This window comes from Ranitomeya imitator, chromosome 6 (genome assembly GCF_032444005.1).
Source record: "Ranitomeya imitator isolate aRanImi1 chromosome 6, aRanImi1.pri, whole genome shotgun sequence".
Lineage (NCBI taxonomy): Eukaryota > Metazoa > Chordata > Amphibia > Anura > Dendrobatidae > Ranitomeya > Ranitomeya imitator.
The window spans coordinates 470050320-470072215 of NC_091287.1; the positions used below are offsets into that span (position 1 = coordinate 470050320).

At 42.3% G+C, this 21896-nt stretch overlaps 1 protein-coding gene across 4 annotated transcripts in view; it reads right to left on the reverse strand.

Moving 5' to 3' along the window:
- The window catches only part of TPD52 (tumor protein D52), a 127449-nt gene that overhangs the window by 30621 nt on the left and 74932 nt on the right, over nucleotides 1–21896 (reverse strand). The window contains exon 1 of one of the 4 annotated variants that reach the window (XM_069731515.1): nucleotides 1706–2569. The exons of 2 other annotated variants lie outside the window; for them this stretch is intronic. In XM_069731515.1, coding sequence (XP_069587616.1) covers nucleotides 1706–1844 — 139 coding nt within the window. In that variant the 5' untranslated portion in view covers nucleotides 1845–2569. Of the gene's footprint in view, nucleotides 1–1705; nucleotides 2570–21896 lie in introns of those variants that run through there. One more of the 4 variants, XM_069731517.1, reaches the window with a different exon arrangement.

The window sequence follows — 21896 nt, forward strand, 5'->3', positions numbered from 1 at the left end:
TGCACACATTCATGATTTTTCGCTATAAAAACATGATAAAACCGTGAAAAAAATGCTCATATTAAGCATCCTATTAGAATCTGCAATTTTTATGCACATGTTGCGTTTTTTTTCCACGCCGGAATCGCATTCCGGAAAAAAAAACGCAGCATGTTCATTCTTTCTGCAGAATTGCGGGGACTCCGCACACATGAGAATGCATTTGATCCGCTTACTTCCCGCATGGGGCTATGCCTACCATGCGGGAAGTAAGCGGATCATGTGCGGTTGGTACCCAGAGGAGGCCCTGGGAACCATATAATTGTTAAAAAAAAAAAAAAGAATTAAAATACAAAAATCGTGATATTCTCACCTTCCGGCGGCCCCCGCAGCCTTCCCGCTCCTCGCGATGCTTCCGTTCCCAGGGATGCTTTGCGGCAATGGCCTGTGATGACGTATCAGTCTCGCATGATGCTACGTCATCTGGGGTCATTGTCACGAGGCATTACTGGGAATGGGAGCATCGCAAGGAGCGGGAAGGCTGCGGGGAAACCTGGAAGGTGAGAATATCACGATTTTTTATTTTTTTTAATTATTTTTAACATTATATCTTTTTACTATTGATGTTGCATAGGCAGCATCAATAGTAAGAAGTTGGTCACACTTGTCAAACACTATGTTTGACAAGTGTGACCAACCTGTCAATCAGTTTTCCAAACGATGCTACAGATCGCTTGGAAAACGCTTAAGGGATTTTTCCAAGACCGAAAGTTTATTTTAAGACCAGTGCCCAGTCAGGACATGACTGCCCATGCTTGAAACATAAAAGTTGGGCATGTGAAACCGGCCTTAGGCACAACACATCAGAGCAATATGACAGAGGCATACATAGAGTATTCCTCAACAACGCTGGCATATGCCACTTTGTGTCACCCAGTAGTCACAATTAAAAAAAAAAAAAAAAAACAGTTCATACAGCAGTTCATACCATACTAGAGGAAGCCAAATGGGCATTTTTTTCTACCTTCATTAGGAGAATGAAGGCTAAAATATGTGCCCAAAGTTTTCCTGATGAATATGCCAAAATTGTTCAAAATGATCTGATACAAATAAAGTGTGAGGATTTATGCTCCGTGACATGGAGCCTGTATGGTCGTGCCCGAGGTAGTATGGCTCCTCAGCTAGAAGAAAAAAAAATCCTCTCCATATACCTTTATAGAAAGTCAAACACATATGAAGGTACCGTAGATGTTCCATGCAGCATCTGTATTAATGGCCCGTAACGAGTAGCCGTTCATAGAGTTTCAAGGTAGACCAAATACCCACACCAAATACTAGTTAGAAATCCAAGGTTTAGGCATTTGTTATAGTTAAGAATCAATCATCCAGTCAGAAACATGTACATATTATCTAAAAGTGATCATGAAGGACGTGGGGACATTTTCAGGATATCCTCTCGGGAATACCATTATAGAACATCATATTAAGTCAAGCATGACTCATTACAAATAAAGTATAAAAATGTTCATTCATCTGGATGGAAAAGGAATTCCTAAACAGGTAAGAAACTCTAGGTTAAGTGCTCAATTACGGCCATTTTGCATATATGGCACACCGGGTCCAAGAACATGGCAGAGGTCACCACCTGAAGCGATATAACATCCCACACACATCCAGGCATTGCTCCTGGAACCCTTATAGTCAAAGAGAAGGTATGAGAAGTTACCCGTGCCAAAACGCGTTGGTGAATCCGGAGGAGTGTTAATCAGATGAGGTGAAAGAAAGAGATAATTCCTATCGACTCCGCAGTCAAAATTGAAAGGCGACTTGTAGTCATCCTGGAGGTCAAAGTCCTTAGAATCCATTAGAGCGGGTTGTCCTAGAGGATCATTGCGTTTCAAGTACAAAAAAAAAAAAATCTATATAACCCTTTCCTTCAAAGCTCCTCCAGCTTGTCCGTTCTCATCCGATGACGCAGAAATAGATTTTGGTCTATTGAACGAGGCCACAAAGCATTCTGTGATGTGCCTGAAGATCTCTGGCCGCTCACATGACTGCAGCAATTTAATCAGTTACTTCCTAGACAGGGCTTGGCTTGTACTGTCAGAAGGTAAAAATCTGCCCCAATTGCCTTGGCATTCCTGACACAGCGGAGAAGAAAAAAAAAAAAAAGTTTCTCTTTTACTTTTGGGATGCAGTGTCAGACGGGATATTCCACCATCGAGGAGCGCCGGCTTGGGAGCAGAAAATACTGCAGACATTTAATTTAGTAAAAATATCAGCAGCTCCTGCAAAACCAGGACCTTGTTAATCTTCTAGGGCACAAACAGATTACTGACCAATATTGTTTGGCGCACACCATCTGTGCTGTAACAGGCGCTCGCTGAGAAGATGTGGGGACCCTCTGTGTGCTGCACTGTCCTCCAAATACTAGAATATCCATAGAAGGCCAACTCCAGCAAGGACATACACCGGACGCCCCAAAGCAAAGTGCTTTTCAATCAATGCATCACTTAATGCATCCTGGCCTCCAAACCTCAGAGCCTTGGGAATGATCTGCCTCTTCTGCTGGAGCACTGCAGACAATAATGCTCCGAGGGGTTAGGTGACAGCCATTAGCTGGTGACCTGATTTTCCAAGCCACTTGGAGGAGCTGCAGTACAGGCCATGATCAGTGTAACAGTAGTAATGTAGAACATATGGAGGCAAGAAAGGACACGTGTATATACCCTGCACCTTCACTTCGCAATAACCTTTCAGCACGCTCATAAACATGATCATCACATCAGAACAGATTTTTTTTTACGCCTCCATAAATCCTGTAGGCATGTGCATTTACCTAGTAAGAAAAACAAGCAGGTGAAGAAGAAAAAAAAAAAGTTCACACATGCCTGGTTTACATCTACTACTATATCCATACTACAATTCAGCATTCCAGAGAAAACAGCAGGAACAGACAAATTAAAAGAGAAGCCATCATCAGGAAATTACTTAATTTAAAGTCAGGATTTTGTGTATAGCATCTTTAAATATTTTTGGAATTGAGATGAAAAGAAAAAATCTAAAAGATATAGTTAATAATCTGCATTAAAAATAGAGATTTTCACACTGACCACTAAGCTTATTTTAGACCAACTGTATTGTTTCAGGAAACAAGACAAGTATAAAGTCGCAATAGTATATTGATTCAGGAAACAAAACATGTACAGGGTCCCAATAGTAAGAACCCGACCATCTCTTTTGTATTGAAGTGTTTAACACCCAATGACGGATATATCCGACATGGAGCATATCAGGGACTTTGGTACTGAGCCCACTCCAGAGAGGGCAGATGCCAGCTGTATTATACAACTGACATCTGCCTCCATCACCAATGATCAGAGGGCCCACTGATCACTGCTGTTAGCCTCAAATGCTGTGATCCAGCCAGACGTTAGTTCGGGTGGACATAGGCTTCCCTGTGATGCAATTGCAGGGAGCCAGTGGGCTACTAGGACAGCTGGGAGCCAAGTGGGCACCCCTGTGCCTTTCATATGATTGCTTCTATGTCCAGTCTGTGGTTGGGAATCATAGGAGACAGTCATTTTTACTATATGCCGCTCTACTGTGGTATTGTTGTATATAGAAGCGATCAGATCACAGGTTCAAAGTCCCCTAAATGGACTGAAAGGGGAGATTTTTATTTTATTTTATTTTTTTTATTTTTTTTTAAAGGGCACAAAAAAAATTGAATCACCCCCTTTTCCACAGGTAATAAGCAGATGTTTAGGGAGAAAGAAACATAACACAAAAGACAGCTGTCCAGAAAAGTGTGATCAAAGTACAAAATTAAACACAATCTATAGTTACTGTAATATAAAAATAAAAATGCCAGATTTTTGGTAGCTACAAGACGACAGGAAAAAAAAAAGAAGAAGGTAGGAAGAGATCAAAATGTCACTTTTACCCCAAAATTGTATCAATAAAAACTATCAGGGCACTATGCAAAAAAAACAAAAAACCAAGCCATCACACAGCTTCAACTGAAAAATTAAAACGGTCACCATCTGTAGCCTGCTCCCTGATGTGGCAGGGAGGCCATTGGGCCCAGATGCCACTGCCACGTTTGCACCCCCTGTAGCCACAACTCTGGTTATAGTTGAGAACTTACACAGTACTGGAGTTGCTTGTACGCCATTCTGCTTCTTTAACATGAATTTTGATGTGACAGATAAGACAGAAGAAGCCACCATCGTTCCCAGTATACATAGACGCTCCTATGCTGGGTTATGAGCCTTTTTATTGGCCACAACATAAGTGACTAGTCAGCCTGATCGTGGCCAAAATGATGGTCTGATATTCCTGTTACAACTTTGTATTTTTGATGCGCTAGGCATGCGCGCGGTTATGTGAACCCTGTCCGCCCTCCTATGGACAGTGTCTGCATTGATTTTCTGCGCAGGATTACAGCGCCGAACAGGTCAGTGTGACGCTGATGGGAGGGGTACCATTATAATGAGAACAGGTCAGTGTGATGCTGATGGGAGGGGTACCATTATAATGAGAACAGGTCAGTGTGATGCTGATGGGAGGGGGTACCATTATAGTGAGAACAGGTCAGTGTGATGCAGATGGGAGGGGGTACCATTATAGTGAGAACAGGTCAGTGTGACGCTGATGGGAGGGGGGTACCATTATAGTGAGAACAGGTCAGTGTGACGCTGATGGGAGGGGGTACCATTATAGTGAGAACAGGTCAGTGTGATGCTGATGGGAGGGGGTACCATTATAATGAGAACAGGTCAGTGTGACTGATGGGAGGGGATACCATTATAGTGAGAACAGGTCAGTGTGACGCTGATGGGAGGGGGTACCATTATAGTGAGAACAGGTCAGTGTGATGCTGATGGGAGGGGGTACCATTATAGTGAGAACCGATCAGTGTGACGCTGATGGGAGGGGGTACCATTATAGTGAGAACAGGTCAGTGTGACGCTGATGGGAGGGGGTACCATTATAGTGAGAACAGGTCAGTGTGACGCTGATGGGAGGGGGTACCATTATAGTGAGAACAGGTCAGTGTGATGCTGATGGGAGGGGGTACCATTATAGTGAGAACCGATCAGTGTGACGCTGATGGGAGGGGGTACCATTATAGTGAGAACAGGTCAGTGTGACGCTGATGGGAGGGGGGTACCATTATAGTGAGAACAGGTCAGTGTGACGCTGATGGGAGGGGGTACCATTATAGTGAGAACCGGTCAGTGTTCTAATATTATAGATTAATTTCTCAATGTCTACACTGCAGTAATGAGGCAGACAGGCAAGACTGGTTTAACCATTCTACTACCTGTATGTCCATAGTAATAGATCAAAATCATCCAGGGAGTGAGATTCCTTTAAAAAAATAAAAAAATAAGCAGTGGAAAATGTAAAAAATACAAAAAACCAATACAAACAGTAGTCGAAAAGAGATTAACAATATAAGGGCTACAAGTATAAAAGGTGATTAGGAAATATATCAGTTATTTTCCTATAGATCCAGGATAATACACAACCTTTGATTACAGATTTATCAGGGATAAACTTAGTCCAAGTAGTGTCTGCCGAAATAGTTACCAGTAATTCTCATCTGGTCACTCAATTATTCTTAAGTCTAAACACCAGAATACAAAAAGGAAACAGATCCTATTGTGGCATCCCAAAAAGGTGCAGATTCACATTGACTGTATCTAGAATATCCCAAAAGTCACTTACATGCACTTCACCATTGTGACATTGAGTGCACCAATACTCCGTCCATCACACCAGTGAAACCGAGCACAACGATCAAATTAACATTTAAAACCTTGATGAAGTTGCCTTTTTCTTTTTAGTCGCAGTGCTATTAGCAGCTAACATTAAGGCCCATTTCACAGATTTATGTAAGATGGTCCAAGTACAAACCAGGACGTACGGACTGGGCACGCGTCTCCCGAGCTGAACTCAATAGCTTCACATATGACTAAAATGCTGTTGGGCTTCTATCAGGAGGCCTATGGCCACTCATCACAATTTGCACTCAGGCCTTCTACATGGATGTGTGAAACCAGCCAAAATCACACCTCTGAATTCACCATCTACTATATAATTATCTAAGGGTCACTTCCGTCTGTCTGTCTGTCACGGATATTCATTGGTCGCAGCCTCTGTCTGTCATGTAAATCCATGTCACTGATTGGTCGTGGCAATGGTCGTGGGCGACGGCCATAGTCTGGCAGCAAAATGGCCGCTGCTTTGCTGCCCTGCAGTCAGCGCTGAGCGCTCACACAGGGTTAATGCCAGCGTTAACGGACCGTGGTGTAACGCACTCCGTTACGCAGATATTAACCCTGTGTGACCAACTTTTTACTATTGATGCTGCGTATGCAGCATCAATAGTAAAAAGATCTAATATGCCTAATAATAATAATAATAATAATAATAATAAAAAAAGGTTATTCTCTCCCTCCGACATCGCGTCCTGTCCTCGGCAGTGCAAGCGGCAGGTTCCGGTGCTAAGGATGCTATGCGAGAAGGACCTGCCATGACATCACGGTCATGTGACCGCGACGTCATCACAGGTCCTGCGCTCATACCAACCCTGGGACCGGAAGCTGCCGCGTGCACCGCAGACAGGCACCAGGACTTCAAGGGGCCTTCGGAAGGTGAGTATACGTTTCTTTTTTATTTTAAGTCTTTTTTAACCACGCATATAGTGCCCACATTGCTATGTACTACGTGGGCTGTGTTACATACTGCGTGGGCTCTGTTATGCTGTGCAATACACTACGTGACTGTTATATACTACGTGGCTGTGCAATATACTACGTACCTGTGCAATATACTATGTGGCTCTACAATATACTACGTGACTATGTTATATACTACGTGGCTCTGCTATATACTATGTGGCTGACCAATATACTACATACCTGTGCAATACACTACGTGGCTATGTTATATACTACGTGGCTGTGTTATATACCAGAGGTCCCCAACTCCAGTCCTCAAGGCCCACCAACAGGTCATGTTTTCAGGATTTCCTTTGCATTGCACAGGTGATGCAATTATTACCTGGGCAAGACTAAGGAAATCCTGAAAACATGACATGTTGGTGGGCCTTGAGGACTGGAGTTGGGGACCCCTGTTATATACTACGTAGCTCTGCTATATACTACGTAGCTATGTTATATACTACGTCGTTTGTGTTATATACTACATCACTGTGCAATATAGTACAAAGCCTGTGCTATATACTACCTACATGTTCTAGAATACCTGATACGTTAGAATCGGGCCACCATCTAGTCTCATAATAATACTCTAGTCCAACAGCCAAGCTGTGAAATGACCAAAGAAATGATAAATTGATGGTTAGGTGTGTAATTTTGACAAATTCCACCATTTTGGCCACCTGGAACACAGACTGGCAATCTGCAATGTTGGATCTTTGACTAATTGATGGTGGTAAACCAAATTCTATTTCCAAAACAGCCAATATGGTGCCATTTTTGCATTGATTTGTAACCCAATCCATCTAATAGTTAGTATTGACCAAAATTACTGTTGGACTTCTTCTTGGTCAAGTGTTCGTGTTCATTTTAATGTTGAGAAGCAGATCAGTCACTCCCAGACTCTTCTGTAACATCCATCATGGAATCAAAGGATTGGATTTGCATGCCCGATGCCTCTTACCAGACATCTGCCAGCAGGAGATGGTACGGATGACCCATACTGATGCCACCAAACATCAATCAGCAGATTCAGAAGAATTCTCTAATCAGTGTGGCCAACTTTAGCGTAAAGATTTAGTTGGATACTTTTTCTTTCAATATTAAATTGTAAAAATGATGGCAGACTACACTGCAACATTCATTTCCTTTCTAGTACGTAATGAGCCATGGTGGAAGACTGGATAAAAGTAAAGATAGACACATACATTTTTTAGTATTCAAGAATACACCGATTTCAGGCATATTCTGCTCTTTGTTTTGCCTCTGTCGTGCAGATTTCCTTCTAGGAAACAATCTCTCTGATCATGTGCTCTAATATTCAGCTGATCCTGTAAAACACTAGGAATACAAGAACGTTTCTAACCCCCGAAGTCACCAAACAGGAAGGAACTAGCAAGGTACACACTGCTAAGTGAACGTCAAGGATATTAAGACCAAATATTGTGTAAGTGTTACTGTGTATGCCGGTCTGTGATAAGAGGAGGCATTGTTTCATAATTTTAATTTGCCAAAATAATAAGACTTTGCTATAGATTATAAATGGAACTCTGGAGCTGAGGTGCCTGGAGAACGAAGGATTTTAGTGAATTTTACAGCTTCAGAAGAAGCACAGAAGGATTTTATTACATATCTGATGCTGCTAAAGCATAGCCAGACTAAATAAATCAATGGGTTTTACAACGTACTTTCCAAAGAAGCATTATATTTATTATATTCACTTCTGTAGCGCCGTTAACTCCATAGCGCTTTACAGATAATATCACCCCCCGTTGGGGCGCACAATCTAGATTCCCCATCACTATGTGTTTGGAGTACCCGGGAGTAAACCCACACAAACATGGGGAGAACATACAAACTCCTTGCAGATGTTGCCCTTGGTGAGATTTGAACCCAAAACCCCAGCGCAAAGCAAGTGTTTACCACTGAGCCACCATACAGTGCTAACCACTGAGCCACCGTGCTGCCCATGACGAATATTGGATTGCCCAGTTATAATAAATGTTGCATTACAATTTTATCCATTCTTTGTAAAGTCACATTCTTTTTCCAAAGCTCTATTTTTGCAGTGTTGGGGTATGGACACATGAAGTCTTGAAGGCACTGGCAGACCTGAAGTAGTTTTAGGGAAAAGCTGCAGTCTTAGGCCGGGGTCACACTAACAAACATATGGAAAATCAGTCCAAGGCTCCCTGCCGAGAGTTGCACAAGTGTCCTTCGTATGGTCATCCGTGTGTGATGCGTTTGCAATGCGATATCCATATGAAATTGTTATGACATCTGTATGGCTTTACATTTCTCACTGCTTTTCCCCATGGAATTTAATGACTCAATGGGCTGAAATTAGGAAAAATGATAATTACTTACCGGTAATTTAATTTTCCAGAGCCATGACAGCACCGCACATTGATAGATGGTATCCGCCCCAGGAACAGGAAACCTGTAGCAGAGATAAAAGTAGGAGGCGGCACCTCTCTCCTCAGTTTTTTTTTTCGTTTCAGAGTATGCAAGGTAACGGCCAAATTAGTACATCAGTATTTTATTAACAACGTCACTTTTGTACACCTTTTATATTTTAATGGTTTTTTTATATACATATTATGTTTTTTTTTTGTGCATCACACAACCATCACCAAGTTAGGGTGGGAACTAATGTGGTGCTGTCATGGCTCTGGAAAATCAAATTACCGGTAAGTAATTATCATTTTTTCCCTTCCCCATGACAGCACCGCACATTGAGAGGAAGAAATAGAATAGAATCCTAGGGTGGGACAACAGCAGATAACCCTTTCCTACCAAAGCCTAGATTTGAGGGTCCTAGGTCTAGCCTGTAGTGGCGGAAGAAAGTGGATGGTGAGGACCATACTGCTGCCCTGCAAATCTGTTCCACAGATGCATTAGCCCTTTCAGCCCAAGATGTGGCTATGGCCCTTTTAGAGTGAGCCCTTATACCCAGTGGGGGAGTCTGACCTGAGGAAGAGTAAGATAGTGAAATAGCCAAACGAAGCCACCGTGCAATAGATGATTTTGAGGCTTTCTTACCCCTGTTTGCCCCCTGGAAGGAGACGAAAAGGGATGACGACTGTCGCCATGGTTTTGACATTTCTATGTATTGGAGTAGGCAACGTCTAACGTCAAGGCAATGGAAGGCTTGTTCTCCCTGGGATTTTGGATTTGCACAAAATGAAAGCAGAATTATTTCCTGATCCCTGTGAAATTTTGAATTGACCTTTGGGAAGAAGGCTGGGTCAGTTCTTATGATTACTCTGTCCTCCATAAAGATAGTATATGGAGGATTTACCGAAATGGCTTGCAGCTCGCAGATACGCCGAGCTGACGTCAGGGCAACCAGGAGCACGGTTTTAAAAGTTAAGGCCTTCTCTGAAATAGAAGCAAGAGGCTCGAAAGGAGGAGAGGTTAAGGCATTTAGGACTAAATTTAGATCCCAGGGAGCCACCTTTGGTAACAATTTTGAGGGTCTCGCTGCAAATGAGGCTCGGATAAACCGGTAGACCCAGGGGTGATCTGCAAGTTTTTGGTCAAATAGAGCACCCAAGGCAGAGACTTGTACCTTTAGGGTGTTAGTAGATAACCCTTTTTCTAGCTCTTTTTGAAGGAATTCTAGTATCTCTTTTACCGGGACTTTTTGGTTCGTAATGACCAACTGTCGTCTTGAGAATTCCAGGAACTTTTCCCATATCTTTTGGTACTTGTCCAATGTTACTTTCTTTCTGCTGGTGAGCAGAGTGTCTATTAAAGAGTTTGAGAAACCCTTTGCTAGTAATAGTCCCCTCTCAAGTTCCAGAGGGTGAGATGGAGTCTGTGCACTTGAGGATGTAGGACCGGGCCCTGGTGTAGGTGGTTTGGGATGTCCAGGATCCATGGGTCCGGGATAGACATGCGTCTGAGCCATGTGAACCATGCCCTTTTCGGCCAAAATGGTGCCACGAGGATTGTCCGAGCCTTGTCCTCTCGAATCTTCTTAGAACTATCGGAATCAGTGGAATTGGAGGGAATGCATACCCTAGGTTAAAGTTCCACCGGAGCAGCAGTGCATCTACTCCCTCCGGGTGTTCTTTTGGATTGAGGGAGTAGAACCTGTTTACCTGTCGTTTTTTTCTTGTGGCAAATAAATCTATTTCCGGCATGCCCCAGATGGCACAGATTTTCCCAAACACGTCTTGGTTCAGGGACCACTCCCCCTGGCGTAATACATGTCGGCTGAAGAAGTCCGCCACCAGATTCTCTGTTCCCTTTAAGTGTGTTCTTGATAAGGACAAAAGGTTGCTTTCTGCCCATTCTAACAGTTGTTTGGCTTCTGACATCAGGGATGTTGATCTTGTTTCCCCTTGATGTTTTATAGACTTGCATTGGTGAGACTCAGGCGATATACGCATATAATTGCAGCATGCTGAATACGCCTGAGACAAAAAACAGTGATGGGAGCTTCCCCATAGATAAACAGTGGTCCGAGTGCTATGCCATGTTTTCTCGCATAGCACCCGTCCATATCATATGCTAGTGTGACTCCGGCCTTATTCCTGAAGTGGTTTCACTGGCAATTTAGAATTTTGGCAGCATTTTTACTGCACTTTTTTCACTATATTTTAAATTCTAGTAAGAGAGCGGCTTCCTGGCTGCGGAATCTGCCTGAAAAAGACGTCGTGTTCACATACCCCTATAGGTTGCAATGCTGAAAGACTACACATTATACCAGATTTAGACTACCAAGTACTAGGAGATGGATGGAAATGTGCCAGTGCGCGATTGCAGTCCATACCATGGCCTCACACACGTCTGTAGCAGCCATTCAGTTCATCATTGTCCGTACTCTGTGTGACATGGATGTGTAAATCTAGCCTCACACAGTGACGTCTGCCTTCTATAGAAATCTGAAGCTTCCACTTCCCAACAATGGATCCCAGTGAGGTAGAGAGCGCTTACAACTGATATGACAAACTGGAGCAAAGGAGAGTGCCTTGTTACAACCACATCACATGCTGTGTGGATTCTATGATGCCGGCACTGGTGACGTAACCTCGAGCGAGAGCTTTGCACACTGCTGCCCACATCCTGACTAGACATGTCCGGCCTTGCTCCATTCACTCATATTGAGCAGGGCTGTGCACGTCTAGTCGGCACATGACCGCATACGCATATTTGTGCTCCTGGCATAGGAGAATCCTGACAGCGCTCAGACTGCACGCTGCTGAGGACTCATGTCTTAGGCTGGATCACACTTGTGAGAAACTTGCACTAGTCTCACATCTCAATACCCGGCACTGCCACCGGCACTCGGACTGCAGCTCAGAAATACATACAGCCGTACGCTCCGGTCCCAGTGCCGGCGGCAGTGCCGAGTATTGAGATGCGAGACTCGTGCGAGTTCCTCGCAAGTGTGATCCCGGCCTTAGAGTCACAGAGGACAGTCAGAATGACTGCAGACTTGTACCACAAGGCCAGAAAACCCCTATAAAGAAAAAAGTTAACTAATTGGGTGCCAAAAACTGTATTTTTATTCTTAACTCTCGGTCTTTGAGATACTAGGAAACAAAAGCATCTAATTCTTCCCTGCAGCCGCCATTACAAAGTGTCCAGCTCAACAAGAAAAGTTTGGTGAAAGACGTCCTTATTTAATTTTATCTAATCCAAATTATGTGCCAATATTTTATATTACATTTTAGGGTTAATAGCCGCCACTTCATATGGACTTGTGCAGCTTTTTTTTTTTTTTCTTCTTACTTTAAAAACAGAAAATGTTTCAACGTACCTAGTAGTGATGAGCAAATATACTCGTTACACGAGATTTCTCCAGCATGCTCGGGGGTCCTCAGAGTATTCTTTAGTGCTTGGAGATTTAGTTTTTCTTGCCACAGCTGAATGATTTACATCTGTTAGCCAGCATAAGTACATGTGGGGGTTGCCTGGTTGCTAGGGAATCCCCACATGTAATCAAGCTGGCTAACAGATGTAAATCATTCAGCTGCAGCGCTAAAAATTAAAACTCTGAGCACTAAAAAATACTCAAGAGGACCCCCGAGCGTGCTCGAGAAATTTCAAGTAACGAGTATATTCACTCATCAGTAGTACCTAGGTAAACCACAATAATAATGCGTACAGAAAATAAGTATTGCTGCCATTGAGGGTAAGGCTGAATGGAGCAGCCACGTCAAGAACCGCAGTTGGTAAACGCTTATAAAAAAATTCACTTAGTGACATTTTCTACACAAAACCACAAGGCTGGTTTTTCATTGCTTTGTGGTTTTAGCATATAAAAAGGCAACAATTGCTCCATTTGGTCTTACCCCTATATATAAAGGGAAAAAAAAAAAAAGCGAGAACAGAGAAACATTATTGATCAATTTCCATTATGCGATTATGTCATTCCCTGCAAATGGCGGGATGAGGCTCTGTAAATACGGCTGAAGATCTACAGGATGTGTCTGGCAGCGCAGCAGGATCTGGGCAGCTCCAGGAGGGTTTGGCCGAGCGCTGCTTAACGTCTCATTTGTTCTTAATAATTCTCAGTGTTTGCTTTACTTCTCAGTCCTTACATTAGCAGCATGAAGTCACATTACACCTGTGCGCACGGATCTGTCAGACGCCAGCTGTTCTGCTGATCTAAGCGAGGCCGCTACCAAACAGTAAATGTAGAGGGTTAAAAGTTACATTTACCATTTGCAATTATTTTTATAAATGGGTATTCACATCTTAGCTTTGGTTCACACTGAGCACTTTTGAAGGAAGAAAAATTCAATGAGTTGTTAAAGAAAAATCCACTTTTTTTTGGAGGCCTTTTCTCTTTTACTGAAGCACGTTTGAAGCTTCCAACCCCCAGTGTTTTTTTTTTTTGTTGTTTTTTTTTTAGTGGATTTCCAATTTTTAAACAAAATGCCATATGGACAGTTTTTGAACAGGGTCATGATATGGATTTTGGAGCAAATTCAATATAAAAAAATTCCTCAGTGTGAACCTGAATCTCATCGTATAGGTGCTGGTATGGCATATGGCCAACGCTAACATTTTGATGGGTGGAGGTCACTATGACATTAACACTATGTTGTAGCCACAAAATTGATTGCCGTGTGAATCTAGTCTTGGTGGAATTATAAAAACAGTAGAAAATAGGCAAGGAACATTAAAAAGAACAAATAATGAAAGCTCCGGTAAAAAAGCAAGAAAAAAGAAAAAGTGGAATTAAAAAAAACAAATAAAACAAATACACACCACAATATAAAAAAGGAGCATAAAGAGGACTGCGCTCATAAGAGAACGGAAGAAAATTGTTCAGTGATTTGTTGAGGAATGGTGTCCTTCTGTAGAGGCGTCACATATCTGACAGGGGTGGGGATACCTAAACGATCATATATAAAGGCAGTGGTGAAACATGGCCCGGTGCTTAAGTCGCCCGAGCTCACTGCCTCCTCCACCTGTGTGTGGACCCAGCCCCGGGCACTAGGTTCTTCACTGAAGGGGGATGGGAAATTCCTTCTAACATGAAGTTGGCAAACCTTGAATAGGCTCTTTGCAAAAACAGGAATCCAAACACTTTCAGAGGCTAAAGGTGCTTGAAGAAGAGGTATCAGGACATGAGGTATGGCTATAGAGATCCTGGTAGCTAGAGGTGATCTCATACGATGCAGTATATAGCGCCGTACATCACTGAGGGATTGTACTCCAAATATTCAAGCAAGCTACATTGTCCTTAAAAAGGAGCTGCCCGGAACTATTTGGACTATTTTTATTTTATTTTCTCTATGGGCCTAAAAACTAAACAGGCAAGTAGTTTCTAACCTGCCCGTCCTACCTGGCACAACTCAGAGCAGTCACCAACCACTCCTGCCAGCGATTCAGCTGCTCCATGTCAACAGAACAGTTCTCTCTCTTCTGGTCTGCTCTGTCAAACCCGCAGTTAAGCAACAGGTAGCCGGCAGTAGATTAGCATGATGTTATCGGACGACATGGAAGAAAAGACATTGCTCTGTCAATTTAATTCCAGAGTATTTTTGGTCCGGGGGGGGGGGGGGGGCAGTCATATCTGACTGTATAAGTGTGCATACCAACATAGCCATCAGTTAAAGAAATTGTAAAGGTTACAGGTTTCCTGTAAAGGGGGAAGGGTCTATCAAAAAAAGTGCAAAATGATTCAAAAAGTTGCTAGCATGATCTTCATATTTGTAGTGTCTGGCACAGGAGTAGACACAGACAGAAGAGGCCCCTGTGCAAAAACATTACATGAGCCCTTTGCAGTCCAATAGCTCATCATAATGCACAGTTTCGCCAGCTTTGGAGGTGGTAGTGGGCCCCTACTTACCTCTTAGGCCCCTGTGCAGCTGTATAGGTTGCACCAATGGTATTTATGCCCCTGTCTGGCAATCCTTCCCCTCCCCCTCTTATTTCAGTTTAATGGCCTGGCTAAACATATCAATGGTGCACCAGACTTCAAGGATGCATTTTAAAAATGGTAATATCAGGAGATGCAACATTTTTTGTTGCATTTCTGTGATACACATTGTATAACTATATAGTACTAGATGGTGGCCCAATTCTAACGTATCGGGTATTCTAGAATATGTAGGTAGTATAAAGCATAGGCTACGTACTATTTTGCACAGTGACGTAGTATATAACACAACCAACGTAGTATGTAACATAGCTACTTAGTATATAGCAGAGCTACGTACTATATAACACAGCCACATAGTATATTGCACAGGTATGTAGTGTATTGGTCAGCCACGTAGTATATAGCAGAGCCACGTAGTATATTGCACAGCCACATAGTATAACACAGTCACGTAGTGTATTGCACAGCATAACAGAGCCCACGCAGTATATAACACAGCCCACGTAGTATATAGCAATGTGGGCACTATATGCGTGGTTAAAAAACACTTAAAATAAAAAATAAACATATACTCACCTTCCGAAGGCCCCTTGAAGTCCTGGCGGCAGCATCCGGTCCCAGGGTTGGTATGAGCGCAGGACCTGTGATGACGTCGCGGTCACATGACCGTGACATCATGGCAGGTCCTTCTCGCATAGCCTTAGCACCGGAACCTGCCGCTTGCACTGCCGAGGACAGCGCGCCACGGAGGGTGAGAATAACCTTTTTATTATTATTTGTCACATTAGACATGCATACGCAGCATCAATAGTAAAAAGTTGGTCACACAGGGTTAATAGCTACGTAACGGAGTGCGTTACACCGCGGTCCGTTAAGCTGGCATTAACCCTGTGTGAGCGCTCAGCATTGACTGCAGGGCAGTAAAGCAGCGGCCATTTCGCTGCCAGACTATAGCCGTCGCCGATTGGTCGTGGCAATGGTTGTGGGCATTTTGCCACGACCAATCAGCGACTTGGATTTCCAAGACAGAGGCTGGGGCCAATGAATATCCGTGACAGACAGAAAGACAGACAGACAGACGGAAGTGACCCTTAGACAATTACATAGTAGATTTTGCTGTGACAGTTTTGTAAAAGTAGAATCCACATCAGCATCTCAGATTCCATTTAAAAGTAAATGTCCCAGCAAATATGTCAGTAAGATCAGCCCTCCTAAGCCGTCTATACTGGCATTTCGGTCATAGGAAGCCGAATAAAATGATACCTTGATATCTGAGATCCAATGTCTTATTTCAGAGAGATCCAGGTTTTTCTTAATATTTAAATGAAAGGAAGAATAGACATGTAGATCAGTAGAGCAGACTGTCAGTCATTACATGTCTCACACTGGTAACTCTTTCATTTGCAATGATCTCTGGAGGCAGATTCTCATGCATATTAGGCTGTGTGCACACGTTGCGTTTTTTTCGCGGTTTTTCCCAATAAAAACGCTATAAAACCGCAAAAAAAACGCATACAATAAGCATCCCATCATTTAGAATGAATTCCGCATGTTTTGTGCACATGATGCATTTTTTTCCGCGAAAAAAAACGCATCGCGGTAAAAACCGCAGCATGTTGATTAATTTTGCGTTTTTTTTGCGGATTTCCCACTACAAAATGCATTGGGAAGTGTCCGGAAAAAACCGCGGCAAAACCTTGGTAAAGAACGCAGCAAAAATGCATGCGGTTTTCTTGCAGAAAATGTCTGGTTTTTCTCAGGAATTTTCTGCGAGAAATCCTGAACGTGTGCACATAGCCTTAATGTCCGGCCCATAGTCCTGAACAGCTTGTCCAGAAAAATCCCCTTTTTATTTTCTTAAAAAGACATCAATGTGAATACTTTTCTGCCCATCATTGGGCAGAAAAGTATTCACATCGATTTTTCTGGCTAACACGGTACCACAATACAATTTATTCTACATCTTATACGACATCGGATCACAAGAGCTTCATGAAGACTTAGTCTTGCAACCTTGCTAAATGCATTACAGCCAAGTCATATGCGTCTCTCCTCCATTTATGTTATTTCAATATCTTGACCCACTTCCCACATTTCATCTTCTAGTCTGTTGCTGAAGATTAATTTGGCATCTAGAATCCAAAACATTTCCAATAAAAGAATTCAAGTCAATTTTCATGAAAAATTCACAAGTTTCCGTCTTCGTATAGTTTTTCTGCAGCACTTACACCCCGATTCAGCTTCCATGACAATTCCCCAGATAATAAAATTCATGTCAACCCATTACGCACGGACTACAGACCGAGAACAGTTACATAATGTAGCATCCATTAGCCATCCTCAGCTGTTATGAAAAAATGGGCATGCTGGGAGTTGTAGTTTCTTGCTATCTAAAACCAATCAAACTAGCAAGGATGAATACAAATATCATTTAACACAAAACCATGTAAATTAAATATCGACTCCCAAAAATATCTGGTTTTAGGGCAGGACCACAACAAATAATGATGCTCATAGGTATCTGTCCTAACACTCTAGGACACGTTTCTCTCAGTGAAACAAGGCGGCAGCCATTTTAATTCTATAAGGATTATCTGCAGACAAAACCATTGTGATTTACTAATTAAATGTACTTAGGACATTTTTAAAATCACATTTGTGATTGTGCAGAGAGGAAGGACTCCATCGTCAGCCAGAGACAGGTCAGAGAGGACGACGACGGACAAGACTGAGCGCCTCAGACAGATTTTGTCATGTATTCATCACTGGTGCATGTAATATGAGACAAACTGATTAAAAAGATAAATGAAAGGAGAAATTTCTGAGAGAGTAAGTAGGTAGCTTCAGAAGAAACATGTTATTACATGGCAGTAAATGAGAAGATGGCTGCCGAGGTAGTACATGGATGGACAGGCTTCCACCCAAGCAGCAGCACTCTGTTCTGGCTCTTCATGAAATGCCTCTGTCAAAGAGCAATAGTCCTACCACCACTCCAGACATGTCCAATTCAGTAATTTACCAGTTAAATAATAATATCATCTTTGCGCTAAAGGAAAGGATTGTTAATTTAAACTTAACCCTCTGATCCTCATCTGGTTCTGGTGCTGAACTTTGAAGAGAGAGATTTTCCAGCTTTAAAATTTGGGTTCCCATTGACTTACATGGGGTTCGGGTCCTAGGTCAAGTTCTGGTACCCAGACCGATCTTTGGACTAAAATGCAGTAGAACCCGAACTTGCAAGGGTCCACTCAACCTTAATGAGAAATTATACCCTTATTACACAGATGCTGGAGACCTTCCCACAAAAACTGGCAGATTTGGCCAACTTTTACGGTAAGTTTATGAGGGAGACCTAAATGTGGAATGTTCACTACTGAATTCTACAAGAAGATGCTCCAGCATTGTTAAACCACAGCTCCACACATTGTAGTGGCTGTGCTTGGGTACTGCAGCTCAGCTCCCATTGAAGTCAATGCAATCTGAACTGAAAATGGCCACTAGACAGTGTAGGGAGGTGTAGTCTTTTGGCTCCATGCAGTCTCATACTGATGACTTATTCTGGGTCATCAATATTTTAGTCCTCAACAATACTTTTAAAGTAGCACTACTCCTTCAATCAAAGTTTTTATCTTCTTAAGATATTGCAATCATAATCATATAACACTGTTTACATACAATTACTCATTTTGTCTGCCTTGCCAATTCGTCTCTTTTCTATGTAGAAAGAGGAAGTCTCTTGTCCCTGTATTTACTGTTCCTCTCTTCAAGTCCTTACCCAGCTGCTGACTTTTGCAGTGACTTATGACTCGTACAGGGAAATTGACCTCCTGTTTCTATATGGAGCTTTGAAGGAAAAAAAGAAAAAAAAAAATAGAAAACGGAAGAATTAACTGGGTAGAAAGCCAAAATGAGCAATTGTAAGTACACAGTGCTGTATAATATGATGACTGCAATATATTAAACCAATACAATTTTTGATGGGAGGATTGCTTCTTTTATCTAAACTAGTATATCCTGTTTTTTCCTTGTGATTATTCAATAAAGACTAATTAAGACTTACTGTACTGTTTAACCAACCTAAACGTATCTTAAACTGCAGCTTAGCAGCAGAGACCTTGGCACTCGCCATGTAACACAAGGGCTGGTATTTCTCGGTGCCATATGGCCCACCATTCACTTCTACAGAGACAGATCTAAATATTTAATTTTGCATTGTGAGATTTTATCAGGAAGGAGGTGATGGCCCCTGAGGGCCCAGGTGTTCCCCTGGTGAATTGTATGTGTAATGCTATAAATTTAGTATGAGGATTTTCCTTGATCAGATCAGCAATGCCGTCATCTTATGCGCAGCTCCACGTTCAGATTCTCCAAGCCTTATTATCAATAGTGGAAAGTCACAGCTGGAACAAACACCCAAAATAAACCATATTGTCTTCAGCCCGGCTCATAAAAAATGAAAGACCCTAGTCTTATTGTACAATGCATTGTGGGAAGGAGAGGCGATTTTATTAGTGTGGCCTCATTAATAACACATGGAAATCGCCAGATGCAGGTTCCTTGACCAAAGGTCACATCTGTCAATCAGCGAGTCCGACATCTTGCATTTTGAACACTTTACTACACGAGACATTGTAACAATATAAGGCAGGTTGTCTCCTTCTCATTGCCGGAATTCAGAGTGTTGTTACTTAATTTACAAGTTATCATCCTCGTAGAATGAGAATAGAAAATGTAGTTCTAGAGCAATATCCTGCCATAGAAACCCACAGTACAACATTGTATTGATAACTGGTACATTTCAATTCTGCTTCAAAAAAGGGGGATGTTATTTTAAAGGGACTGTCACTAGGTTTTATTTATGTAATCTGAGAGCAGCATCATGTACGGTCAGATACCTCGATTCCGGCGATCTATCACTTACTGGGCTGTTTGCTGTCATTTTGATTTAAAAAAAAAAATAAATCACTGTTTTCTCTGCTGCAGACTATAGTAGTTTTCTAATGCTATAAGCTCTGTATAACCCGCCCCCATCACTGATTGGAAGCTTTCTGCCAATCACTGGCGGGGGCGGAACTACACAGAGCAGGAGGACTATATGGCACGAGATCACTAGTCCTGTAGTTATAATCTCCTGCTAAAAAAAAAAAAATCCCACACTGATTTAATTGAAACTGTAGTCATTTCATGTGGGCTTCTATTTTTCTTTAAAAGGGAATAGGTCACCTACTTTTTTTCGTAGTATATAAGCTTTGGCCACTGCCATCAGGGGCTTATCTACAGCATTCTATAATGCTGTAGATAAGCCCCCATGTAACCTGAAAGATAAGAAAAACAGGTTATATTATACTGACCTGAGGGGCGTTCCTGGTCCAATGGGCATCGCGGTCCGGTCCGGGGCCTCCCATCTTGTTACGATGACGTCTTCTTCTTGTATTCACTCTCCGGCGCAGGCGTACTTTATCTGACCTGTTGAGGGCAGAGCAAAGTACTGCAGTGCGCAGGGAAAGGTCCAAGATGCCCAGTGCCTGCGCACTGCAGTACTTTACTCTGCCCTCAACAGGGCAGACAAAGTACGCTTACACCGGAGCCACGACAGAAGCAAGGACGACGTCATCGCATGAAGATGGGAGGCCCTGGACCCGGACCACAACGCCCATCTGATCGGACCGAACCAGGACCGCCCCTGGGTGAGTATAATCTAACCTCTTTTTCTCATCTTTCAGGATACATCGGGGGCTTATCTACAGCATTACAGAATGCTGTAGATAAGCCCCTGATGGCGGTAGCCGAAGCTTATATACAAAAAAGCCCTCACCCAAGACGAGATCACGAAAAATAAAGACTATGGGTATCGGAAAATGGCGCATTTTTTTAGCAAAGTTTTGATTTTTTTTTCACCACTAGATAAAAAAAGAACCAAGACATGTTTGGTGTCTATGAACTCGAAATGACCTGGAGAATCATAATGGCAGGTCAGGTTTAGCATTTAGTGAACCTAGCAAAAGAGCCAAAACAAAAAAAACAAGTGTGGGATTGCACTTTTTTTGCAATTTTACCGCACTTGGAATTTTTTATCCATTTTCTAGTACATGACATGGTAAAACCAATGGTGTTGTTCAAAAGTACAACTCATTCCGCAAAAAAATAAGCTCTCACATGGCCATATTGACAGAAAAATAAAAAAGTTATGGCTTTGGGAAGAAGGGGAGCGAAAAAGTAAAACCGAAAATACCCCGGGTCATTAAAGTGTTAAGCATCTGGAAACCCTAAATTCAACAAATATTATATGGATGCAAGTCTCAGAATGGTCACACATCCAGGGATCCAAACGCTTTTTTTTTTTTTTGATCAATTTTGGTCTGGCCAGTATTTAAATCTGTAATAAGGCCAAAGAAATGTGCCGATAATCTATACATGATGAAAATAACCAATTACTGAGAAAATAAAGTTATTCCTGGCAGTACAAAGACACAAGACAGTGACCAGAAAATGTATATCAGCAAGTTATAAAAAGCAGATAATGATCATTCTCAGTTTTTGTGAACTGGTCAGATAAGTCATATGAACTATTGGGCAAATATTAGGCTTAATATTAACAGAATTCTGGTTTAATTTCTCCAATTTGCACTGCAACTGCAATTACTCTGCCAGGTTCTGAATCCTTCTGTTCCGACCACCAGCAACATGAATCTAATTACACGTACAGCAGGGGTGTCAAACTGCATTCCTCAAGGGCCACAAACAGGTCATGTTTTCAGGATTTCCTTGTATTGCACAGGTGATAATTTAATCACCTGCACAGAATGATTCCAGGACCTTGTGTAATGCAAAGGAAATCT